Below are 11879 nucleotides of genomic sequence, written 5' to 3' on the forward strand. Positions count from 1 at the left end.
ATATTTATAATTTTAAAAATTATATTAGGATCTTTATATTTATAAAAATCAAATATTAAGATCCTTATACATGATTAAAAAGATAATTTTATAGGATTAAAAATCAAGAAAGAGAAATTTTTTTTATTGAAATAACAAAGTTAAATGTTTCACTTTTATAAATATAGAGATCTTAATATAATTTTTTAAAATATAAAGATCATAATACTAAAAATAACTAATTAAAAGGATAATATATAATTAATTCATACAAAACTCTCTTATGATGATTGAATCCATTAAAAATATTATATATATATATATATAATATTATGATGATGAACAGTGATAATGGGTATTACTTTTGTAATGTACTTTGTAAAAATAACATTGTGCTCACTGTTTTTGTAAATAAATTAAGTTTTCTTCCATTATTTAGATTGCATATAAGAAGCTTTAACACATACAACAAAGCTGAGATCCATTAAACTGGTACAGGATGTCTCATTAAAGAAAACTCTTATTAAGGTCTCCAATTGAAGAGCTGTTGGTGGAGACCACTAAACAAGAATATCTGAGAAAAAAATAGATCAATTATAGCTGATGCAGAATGAGACTTGCACATCAGCTGAAGGAGAACACTAGGCTTACAGTCAAATGAATGTTTTCACATATGGAAGAACAGACCTTTATTTGACATCCTCACTGGACATTATAGAAAAGCTATTTACAACAACAGCACATCAAATTGAACCATCTCCAGGCAGATAAGGAGTCTTAGAGATAACACAATCATATGAGAAAGGCTTGTGGCATAAGAAGAGTGCTTGTTTGATGATGAACCATAAGTTCAGTTCTATCAGAACCGAGCCGATGAAGAAAGATCTTCTCCTACCTGTATGGTAATGGAGGGAAACTCAGCTTTGGATGGCATAAAGACCAAGGCCTTCTCTGAAGTGTAGTGGAACATCTGCTGCACAAAGCCTCTTGGATTCCCTGTGTTGGATGGATGAATCTGCAAATTGGCATCTCATTATATTTTTGTTTTTTTCTTATTGAATACAACTGATCTTGGATTCATAGTTTCAAGCATTAAATGATGAAATTTTTGTATTCCCAAACACATCAAATGAAATTCTACTAAATTGTTTAAGTCGATTGCAAAATTTCATCTCCGTGTGCATCCAAAGATGAAATTAGCAACATGCAATAAAGTAAGCGTTCTCTTTGGATAATTTTTCAGTGTATGACTTTAGGAACTAGAATACCTGAATTCAAGAGGAACAATCTGCATTGCAGTCCCTATAAATTCCATTCTGGGAATGATCTGGAGTGTAATTGATCCTTCAGCTAGTGGTGCAAGATGAAGAGTGCTGTGGTACGAGATGAAGAGTGCTCCACAAGAAGTCTGCTAGAACCTGCTGCAGCATCCCATATAAATACATGGAAAATATTTATGCAGGTCAATCTGGAAGAAGAGGCAACTGCTGCCTCCTGCTTAGAGTCATTACTTTGTTTATGACAGCACCCACAGACCAAAGGTTAAATTCTAGTGTGTTCAGCTCGTAAGTTGTTTGTAAGTAATATATGTTAATAGGTGGTTATGTATATTAAAGGGCAAGAGTGCAGAAATTAGTAATTACAAATTGCAAAAGCCAGTAAACTGGAGTGCTCTATGAGGGGATTTAGCCAAGCATCTATCAGCCTAAAGAATTCCATATATAATTGTCAATGTTTCTGATTGGCAAAAGTCTAAAAGTAAATGTTTGCTACAAATATCATATATGGTGCAGCAAGCAACTTTCCAATAGATGGATCAACCTTAATTTTTGTTCTTCATCATTGACTTTTGATGTTCGCATTCTACTTTGCAGCTGTTCTTAATTCATGTATGATTACTCCTAAACCAGATTGTAAATTCATTCACCTAAAAAGCTGAAAATTATGTTTACAAAATTGTATAGATCGAACATTACAACTCAAATTGTTCAACAACAATTTTTAACCAGCTTGCCAGTGTAGTTTAAGAAATTCAACATCATCTGATGACAGAATTATGTGGAAATTTTGGAATTTTGATTGCATGAAATATAAGAAATGTACTCCAATTACTTTGTGTAATTTTCTGGAGCAATTTAGTGGCTAAATATGTGGTCTGAAAAGTCAGTGGCAATTATTCATACCCAAACATATTCCATCTTAGGTCTTCAAATGGACTTCCACATGCTTAAAGATGAACAACATTTCAATGATTATAACTTTATGTTGAGAAATTTTATTATATCACATGGAAAAGCTAGCTATTCTAGTTTCCTACCATATCAATGGCAATTTTCACCGAAAAACAAAATAACGAATGAGATGCATACCTTTGATCAATGCTGACCGGATCCATGTCATACAAAATATTTGCTAACTGCTCTCAACAGAGGGCCTTTCTCCCAAGCAGTTGCTTCTGCTCCTCATTTTAGTCAGTTGCCTTAATCATATATCACTACTTTTCAATGATTAAAGAAATCACTTCTCCATAGTCCATTGGCAAAAACAGACTTGCCCTGCAAATCCTTCTAGAACAACAAGAAATGGAGTAAAGAGCTACTAAACATTCTTAACTCAAGCAAGAGATGGAAGAAAAGCTAACTCAAGAAACATATAAACAGCAAAGCGAACTAGACTGTGAGCTAACTAGTCCCAAGGACAACAGGCATTGATAATTTGCTTCTAGCTCTCACAGTTCCATCAACTTCAGAAGGACTATAGCTTTTTAGAAAAAGGCTACGTATATTGCATTGTTAACGCTACCACCATATGAAAAAGTTTCAATTGAAATAGACAAGCAATACAAAAGAAAAAGACTGAATTAAGTTCCACAAGCTGATGGACTAATTAATTTTGCATAAAGATACAAGAAAAGAAGTCCTCAGTGGTACAGACAGTGATATTTTGTACCTCAATAAATCTGTGTATAAATCAGACACAGCATGGATAAAACATGATGCTCTCAAGAGCTTGGAAAATCTCAGGATGCCAGAGTTCATCTGCTTACACGACATGATACATGTAAGCAAAACTCAAACAAAGCTCTCGGTCCCTCCAATCACCCCAGCCTCCCCAACCCTTAAAACCTGCTTGGTAACCACTCTGCTTCTTGATGATGTGCACCTGCCAATCCGGCTTTATGTTAAGAATTTTATCGATCTCGTCTAGCTGAAAGCTTGCTTTGCCATTGTCAATGCACGCGCCAATCTTCCCTTGCCCCTGATGCAGTCCGCATTTCCCAAAGTGGGCGGCACTTGTCCGGGGACCTCTCAGAGTGTAAACAGGGGCTCCAAACGAAGGGTAGACAGTAGCCCACATCGTAATGTCCCAGTTATACTCATCAAAGGAGCAGAACTCCTTCGCCTTAGCATGTATCTTTCTCCAAACAGTCCTGTTGAAGGCGTAACCCATATTGCCAATCTTCTCAGCTATCAGCATATCCGTCGCTTCTCCCTTAAAGTTCACATCAGACGGGGCCAAGTTGGTAGCGTAGCACTCGGGGCATTTCGTGGGCTTTACTCCTACGAGCAGCTGAAGGTTCCGGTAAGCATTCGGGTAGATGTAATGGTCCTCCTCGATGAAAAGAATGTGACCGTCGAATCCCCTGGTCTCCTCCATCCCATCCCACACAGTGTTCATCATCCACCACCAGTGGTGCTTCAGCGACACTATCCTCGGCGACCGGTGGTTGCCGTACTGGTCAGCCGTCCCGTTGCACTTCTTCGCAGCGGGGTCGTCCTTGTCGTGGCAATCGCCCAGGGAGACGCCCGGGAAGCTGTCGGGGAACAGGTGCGGCGAGTAGGGCGCAAAAATCTGCTTCACCTGGCAGAACCGGATGCCCCGGACGATGCCGTCCATCTCGGGGAAGTATCCATCGTGGCTCACGATCAGCAGCGTCTCGCCGATGCCCTCCACGCCGGCGAGGCTCCGGACGACCGCCCGGAGGTACCGGGGGCGGTTGTGGACGTAAAGGACAATCTTTGTATGGTCTTTGGCCAGGGTGGGGAAGAGATCCGTGTTCCTGGGGGGCAATCTGTTTCGCTGATCCAAGGAGACAGAGAGGAGGGTCTGCTTCGGCAGCTTGAGCTTGAAACTAGGATCCGCTAAAATAGTTGCAGGGTTTTCCAGGTTCGCGAAGGAGAAAGAGGAGGGACCGGCGACAGCTCGATTCTTAAGCATGAAGACCACGAACAGCACGGAGGCGAGGACTACAAGGACCAAAGGGAGCACCCGCCGCAACGGCAGGGCGACTCTCGCCGTCCGAGATCTCTTGTAAAAGGCCATGGATTGTGCAATTCTCAGCCCCTAATCTCGCAAGAACACGTCAAAGAAGCGAAATCGAAGGAGGTAAAAGGAATCGAGAACTACAGCTGCGAGAATCTTGGGAACCCCGAGGTGGTGGATAAACCGGTGGAGCAAAGGGCTACATAGACCGAAGGGAGAAGCGAAGGAAGTCAACGCGGCGATGAATCGATGGAGAGGCGACCGAGCTGCGGAAAAGATCTCGGGAGGCGGCGGACGGAGGAGCTGCGGGCGACTTCCACGAAACCACACAAGGAGTAGGAGGAGCAAGTCCACGAGGAAGAACCCAACGGACGGGTAGCGAAGAGCATTTGCTTTATTTCTACACTGTTCCCGAAACCGGACTACCGTCCATGTGTGATTACTTGGGAAGAAACGTGGGGCCCGCGATTTATCCTTCTTTCCTTCGACAGAAGGACAGGTAGATTTCTGGGTGGTTGACGGAAGGTTGATACAAATTATTGTTCTTAGCAGTGCAAATTGAGCGGGACCCACTCTATGCAGCTGTTTAATACATGCGTCAGACAGCATACAAACTGGACCTTCCCAATTATAACCTTCTTCGAACCAATTGAGCCCAATTCCAAGTTAATGGAACCTGCGGCACGTCCTCCCTACACGTGGAGGAGACCTTCCGGTGAAGGCAAATGGGCAGCTAAAGCAGCTATCTCCCTCCCCGTCACATTGAATCTGTTCACTTCACCTTCTGTTCCTGCTGCAAGAATCACGATCAGTCCCGTATTGGTGCAGAAACATGCATTCACGAGGCACACAGCAGGAGGAGGAAGTAGACTGCTCTGGTTCGTCGACTAAGGATCGAAGTTGATTCATAATAAATTATTAGTAACCCTATGAAGGCGAGTCAGGAGACACTAGTTTTCACGACGAAGTGCTTGCACGCCTCTCACTTTTCATACATTGTTGCCCACGTCAAGAGCCACGCCAGCCTTGTTTGCCCTGTCTACTCCTCCTCCTGGTGCTCTTCACTCTCCATCGCTGAGAAGATGGTGCACTCGTTGTCAAGCAAGGGGCAACAGGAGAGACGGAGAATTGAAAAATGAATAGGAGAACTACCAACGACGGCAACCGAAACACTAGCAAAGGTGGGGAACAATGGTTGGGAGAGAAAAGAATTGTTGCCACCACTGTCGTTGCTGCTAAGGTCTATGATGATGACGAGCCACTATTGTTTGTGTCAAAGCCCAACCAGGGAGGGAGTATGTAGTTCAATCCTATACCAGAAGCAACCAATGAGGACAAGGACGAGGAAGCTTACGACGATGAGGAGATGAAGGACGTGAAATGATATGACGAGTTCTATAGGCTCATTGCGGACCCTAGCACTCAATCTACTAGCTGCATTGATGGAGGAGTCCTTCATTGACCGACACTAAGGTCTAGGGTTGGTGGCGTCCTTGTGAGTATGATGTCGTAGGCAACCCTACTCTTAGAATAGTGGAGGCACCAAAGCTATGTGGTGGCTCTCAATGTGATAGCACTACCAATAGGATCCTTCGCCCTTTCCATGCCCTGATTGATCTAGTGACAATACTGGACGTGAACCAAGGTATGATTGGGGAGAAGCTCCAAATGCTAAAGCGCGCAATACGACTAGTGATTTTTTCTTTGGGCTCGAGGGACTAACTCTCTATTGCAAGTGGCTCCTCCCTTTATAAGGATGTCAAGGTAAGACCATCGCCCGTCAAATCGTGAAAAGACTTGTTATAAAATAAATTAAAGTTGAGAAGGGTTTATTTTAAACATAAATAAATCACTTAAGAAACTAATGACAAAAACCACGAGCTAAAATGAGCCTTAGCCATATATATATATATATATATATATATATATATATATATATACTAGAAAATAACGCGGCGTTGCTTTTGTACCGCATCACCATGAAACAAAATAACCGGTATATAATAATAAATATATCGCCCGAAAAAGATATAAATAAAGTCATAAACTAAACCGAAACAACGAATACATAACAGAAGTCGAAAGAAACGGTGCAATCACGCCTATAAAACGCTACGTTTTGTGCGCCATCCTCTCCGTCCCCCCGCTGTCCGCCTTCTCGTGCGCTCCTCTTCTCCCTGTCCTAAAACTTGTCCTTCGGGTGGCTCTTATGCCAATGTCGACGTCGCCACCGAGTCTGCTGGGAGGTGACGGAAGCGACGGAGAGGTCGGAGAGGAAGCCGTGAGCCTCGGCAGCCGCCGCACTGGCGACACCTCGCTGTCGCTGCCGAGGCCCGCTGACGTGGTCTGGCCGGAACACTTCGTCGAGGCCGTCGCCGCCCAGGTCGCCGTCGACGCGGCGAGCTCAGCTGGGCCGTTGGCCGCCGCTCCTGCTGTTGTCGCTGTGTTCCAGGTTCTTTCTTCCTCTTCTTCTTCTTCTATATGAGCACACCGAGTTTTCTTTGCTACTGTTCTTTCCAGTTACACTAGGTTTTGTTTTCGGCCTTCAATTTTCTTGCTTTCTGTTGATGTTGAAATGATTTTGTAGCAATGAAACCCTGAGAAATAGACTGCAGAAAGTAAAAGTATTGGGAGAACAAACTTACTGTTCTATAGTTGCAGCGGAAACTTATATTGCGTGACACTCATTCCACTCCTCTGCTGGTTCTCCATCTTTTCGCTTTCTCTTCTCGTCTCTTTTGTTCGCTTTCCCATCTGTTTCTGACGAGGTTTCGTTCGGAGCCTCGTGACAGTGGTGGGCGGTGTATGGTGGCATTCCGTTCTTTCGACGCTTGCTTCATACTGTGCTTCACCTCGACCCATTACCATCGCTGCTACTTTGTTTACTTACGTTAAGCCGCCGGCTCAGCCGTCGCAGAAAGAACCCCTCGGCAGAGTCGCAGAGGGGGACGCAGGTGCCCTCAGTATTTGAACCCGCCTGCCCTCTCGTATATAACTCCTCTGTAGATAAATATTTTGATTTGGATCACTGCGAATCCTAGAATCTTAAATTGTTAGAACAAAACGAGTATGTTTATGAGCTCTAACATCTCGTAAAATTAAAATTAAAGAACATTGCATAAATATGAATGGATTAAAAATCATATCTTGCCTTGATATCATCTTCCCTTTTTTTTTATCAAAATTATTTCATCTGTGAACTCATAGACGAGATATAATGAACGTATTCTTAAATATGGACTGTAGCCGCGATCTGTCCCCCACGCTGGCACTACCCACTATTAATCAGACAACAAGGATTGAGACCCCCACCCCCATTTGGAGGCCGTCAACACATCAGCTCGCCATCTTTTTTCTTCCTTGCCGAAGAACAAGGTGGCCGACTCCACAGTGTTCACTTTAAGGGATCAGAAAGATGGCTATGCGGCTGTATCTTTGCCCCACCCCAAGAAAAAGGACCTAAAGAGTACTTTATTCTTGTATTGGAATTGATAAATATTTAAAATTTTTAGAATCGATGTCTCAGGAAAACAAGGAATGAGTCCTAATGGAGAAATTTTTTTATTATTATTAGGGTTTGATTTTTTTTTTGTAAATATCCTACATATATCTGGGTTTTTATGGGAAAGAAAAAGCTGTGATGTTTTAGTGGGAGGAGAGTTGTAATTTGGATTTAGATGCTCATGAGTTTCTTTCTGGAGCATGTAGAGATGGTGAGAGAAAATATGAATAACTCTAGAGTATGTAGAGAAAATTTCTAGAGTAAATCCTTCGAGACTTACATGAAAGGGTGTGTATGAGACTTTGAGGATATCTCAAGCTAGAGGACGTAAAAGGGCCTTAGCTTTGATTGTGAAATCATGTTAAATATACGTCAACTTTCTGAACATTGTTTTGATTTTCGAGTTTCTCCTCTCCATCCAACACCTTGTTATCTGTATCCATGTTTCAATCTCGTTCTTAGAACCTATATGTGCGTTCTAAGATCGTCACTTTTCAACGGGAAAGAATATGCTTTCTTCCGCTTATCGTGCTCTTTTGCCTGGGAAAAATATAATCGACCATTACCTTATCTTCCTCTTACGTTTATTTGATGGCCGCTACGTTTATTGCGGTCAGACACTCTTACATGGATGTCAAACGCTCTTATTAGAACCGTTCTGCCAAAGCTTGTTCACTGCCTGCAGTGGCCATTGCCGACGAGGCTTGTCGTTTGCTTTTTGTTGATAGGATGTAGGATGTAAGAACATAGCCAAGACGAAATCAGAATCAGAGTACTCGTATGGAAAGAGAGAGAGAGAGAGAGAGAGAGAGAGAGAGAGAGAGAGAGAGAGAGAGAGAGAGATGTTAATGAAAAGATGTCAATGAAATGACAGCTTCTCGATTGCACGTCGCTCGCCCCTTCACCTGCAGTACAGTTTGCGGCCTTCGGTGGTGCCTGCGCCACCAAGGACGAACTTTTGGGTGGCTCTTACATGCGCGGTACAGCCACTATTTATGGACGGGCGGCACTCTCGCTGACCCATTGCAGCACCCGATCAGGGATATAACCGCCTTCTCTTCAAACGACGACATCATGGGACCTTCCAACGTTGGAAGACGTACCTCATGCCATGGAATGGTTTATAGGTGACAGAGAGAAAGGCAAGTGCTGCGCTTTGTGGTCTCGGCTTCCATAGAACTAAGCGGGTAAGCAGCTGGAGCCGCTCGTATGTTCTCCATAGACTTCATTTCCGATGCGTTGTTTTCTTTGCTTTTGACTTGTGACTCTGGCCTTCCCTTTTCTGCTGTACGAAGAAGGGTTTTAAAGCTGCTGCTGTCTCTGCTAGCTCTCGATCGACATTAAACTATGAGCTTCATTTTCTGACCAAGTATGGAGTGGAAAGAGAGAGTCTGCTGGTCTAATGGGCATACTGCTTAGCCAAGTGAGGCTCAGCATCACTCGAACGGGGCATAAAAGTACACTGCAAAAGCCGCACGCTCTTTATTATCCATTTGTGTTGTCTTTAAGTTGCATATGGATGGAAATTTTCTTTGGATCATCATGACTCTCATTCTGAAGCATCCATACCTGAAATTTTCCACCTCTCTCAGATATCATAGTTTAGCGTGACGGAAATGTGATACGTCTACATGCCAAGTTAGTGTAACTTACTTTAGTGTGTGTGTTAATTGAATTTTCTTCCACAACTTAGAACATGTACGTAGTAAAGCTTGTTTAATTTCACAATATTCATCTTGCTTGTGCATCAAATTGCCTTTCAACTCAAGCTTACAACTTTCACTCCATTTTGCAATAATATTTTGTCAAGTGTTTTGAAATACGTATGCCAATTCGGTGGCATTTTCTGATGGCTTGGTTTTTAGCTTATGCCATAATTTCTTCGATAGGTAAAGATTGATGGAATAATTGATCGATTAACTTTCTTGAAATTTAAATTATTTATCAAAATATTTTATTTAAAATTAATAATAATACATTCATCAGATCTTTATAATTTCATATCCTGATCCAAATAGTTGAACAGAAGGATGAGAAAGGTACTTTTGAGTTTTAGTTCAAAGTACATATCTACTAAATGCTCGTACAGCATCGGCTCTTCTTTTCATCCAAGAAAAGAAATTGGAAAAGAAGGATTAGAAAGGTACAGTAAGTTTTAGTCTCGCAGCATTGTAGATTAAGTAAGAAAAGCAAAGCTACTCAATAGACGGTTTTCTCTTGTTGAGTGTTCAAAATTTGTAGCCATACAATTCATGCGGTTTGTAAATCTGCAGTCATTTACACCATGAATCTCTGATTTACTCTGCAAGCTAAGGAATCAATGGAAGCAAAGCTCCAGTAAGATTGGGTCAGCAAAGATCTACTTTTCTTCTAACGCCTGGTCTTCACTGCAGGGTTTCTGGAATTTGCATCGATGCTAAGGCGGAGCTCTCTTGCATGTTCACTTTTACTGATTTCTTTTCAGTTCCGAAGAAACTTGAATTGATTCTAAGTTTTGCATTGAATGCACATCAATAAGCTCTCAGTTATTGCAGCTTCTACGATTGCACCATATATGAGACTCAGTATATGGGGAAATGACTGGCAGGTCTGCTCGACGTGGAGAGCCGCTTCCCGTTCGGAGCTCCTGTGGCACGATCTCACCCGTCGCGTCTGGACCAATCGGGATCGCTCGCCCCCGTCGTGGCGCGATGAGTTCGTCCGCCTCCACCGCACTGCCGCCAACTTCCGTGCCCGCCGCTATGCCTACTCTCACCTGCTGCCATCGTCCCCTGTCGCCCTCTCCTGCCGCCGCCTTGCCCTCTCGGATGACCACCTCGCCGCCGGCTTCCTCAACGGTTCGGTTTGCCTGTTCGATCTCCCAGCTGGACAGCTGCTCGCCACCTACTGGCCCAACCCTCACCTCGACCGCCTCGGTCGCTTCTCCCGGGCCATCTCAGGCATCGTCCTCGCCGAACCCGACGAACGCCTCGCCTTCGCTTCCCTGGATGGAGACGTCCATGTGGTGAGACTCAGCATCGCTGGCTCCGTCCAACGGGCCCATGTCGGGAACCTTATGGAGGATGGAACGCTGGTCGACTTCACCGGAAACGGTCGGTGGTGGGTGGGCTTGTTCGCAGGCGTTCCCGGCCGGTCCTGGCGCGTCTGGGACGCCGCCACCGAGCAGCTGGTCTACGTGGGTGGCACCTTGACGGACCCCGACGCAGTCTTGGGATGGCACATGCTCATTGACTTGTCCAGTCCGGTGGTCGGCCGCGTGAGGATCGTGGAGCCAGGGTTTGCGGTCGGATTCACCGATTCAAGCATGGAGGTCGTGGATCTCAATGACACTGGATCAATGGTAATCCGGCTTGAGCTCCCGCACGGCGCAGTCGTGGACTCAGTGGACGCATGCGAGGACCGGGTTATCGTAGTGGACTCGCGGGGCCTGGCCATGGTGCACTGGGTGCCTGCACTGCAGGAGATATGCAGGTTTAGCACGTTGAGGAGGGCGGAGGACCAGCATGAGCTGGGGGAGATGAGCGTGTGCATGAACAGGAATTATGCAGTGGTGCGCTCTGCCGATCGAGTCCGGGTGTGGGATGCGACGACCGGCGAGTACTTGTACAGATTCAGGGAGCGGATAGGAGAGGCGCTCGTGGTGGCTGCCAGTGACCGCTACGTCGCCGCTTGGGCCACCGATACCGGGTTGCACCTGTGGGATTTTGGAGACATGTAAGTAGAAGAGAGCAAGCGGTCGAGTGTCTACAGAAGTAGATAGAACTGGCTGTCGGTGATGGTTATGTTGTTTGCTTGGGATTGAGAGACCAGATGATATGAATGCATGATTGATTATTTCGCATATAAACAAGAAGAAGTTGCTGACGGATGCAGGAGTGCAGGCGGAGGGTTAGCATTCGGAAGAAAAAACAGGGAAGGGGAAGCGAAGAAGGTTTGGTTTTATGTCATCGATGATTAGGGTTTTATGTCATCGATGATTAGGGTTTGGTTTTATGTAATCTTGATGATATCGGAACAAGGCCGCATCTCCCGTTGCTCTTAGGTTCACATTGGACATGGATAAAAACATAAATTAAAGGTATATTATTATTATTATTATTATCTTATGGTTAAGCATTTTTGAACTAATGATTTA

General features: G+C 44.0%; 2 protein-coding genes across 4 annotated transcripts; one reads left to right on the forward strand and one right to left on the reverse strand.

Moving 5' to 3' along the window:
• Nucleotides 1-481: 481 nt before the first annotated feature.
• Nucleotides 482-4616, reverse strand: LOC135606247 (alpha-1,6-mannosyl-glycoprotein 2-beta-N-acetylglucosaminyltransferase-like). Of its 3 annotated transcripts, none has more exons than XM_065097220.1 (4): nt 2929-4616; nt 2349-2543; nt 1248-1397; nt 482-994 (listed from the first exon to the last, which is right to left on the reverse strand). In XM_065097220.1, the coding sequence occupies exon 1, from the start codon at nt 4300-4302 to the stop codon at nt 3022-3024; it is 1281 nt and encodes a 426-aa protein (XP_064953292.1). In that variant the 5' UTR covers nt 4303-4616; the 3' UTR covers nt 482-994; nt 1248-1397; nt 2349-2543; nt 2929-3021. The 3 variants fall into 3 exon arrangements, with proteins under 3 accessions (XP_064953292.1, XP_064953277.1, XP_064953285.1); XM_065097205.1 differs by having other exon boundaries at nt 2349-2546; XM_065097213.1 differs by having other exon boundaries at nt 1248-1400; nt 2349-2546.
• A 5631-nt stretch (nt 4617-10247) lies between these two features.
• Nucleotides 10248-11462, forward strand: LOC135611955 (transcriptional regulator STERILE APETALA-like). Its single transcript, XM_065107615.1, has one exon. It carries the CDS (start codon nt 10248-10250, stop codon nt 11460-11462), a length of 1215 nt encoding a protein of 404 aa, XP_064963687.1.
• Nucleotides 11463-11879: the final 417 nt, after the last annotated feature.

The sequence above is a fragment of the Musa acuminata genome, chromosome BXJ1-2, assembly GCF_036884655.1.
Source record: "Musa acuminata AAA Group cultivar baxijiao chromosome BXJ1-2, Cavendish_Baxijiao_AAA, whole genome shotgun sequence".
Classification (NCBI taxonomy): Eukaryota; Viridiplantae; Streptophyta; class Magnoliopsida; order Zingiberales; family Musaceae; genus Musa; species Musa acuminata.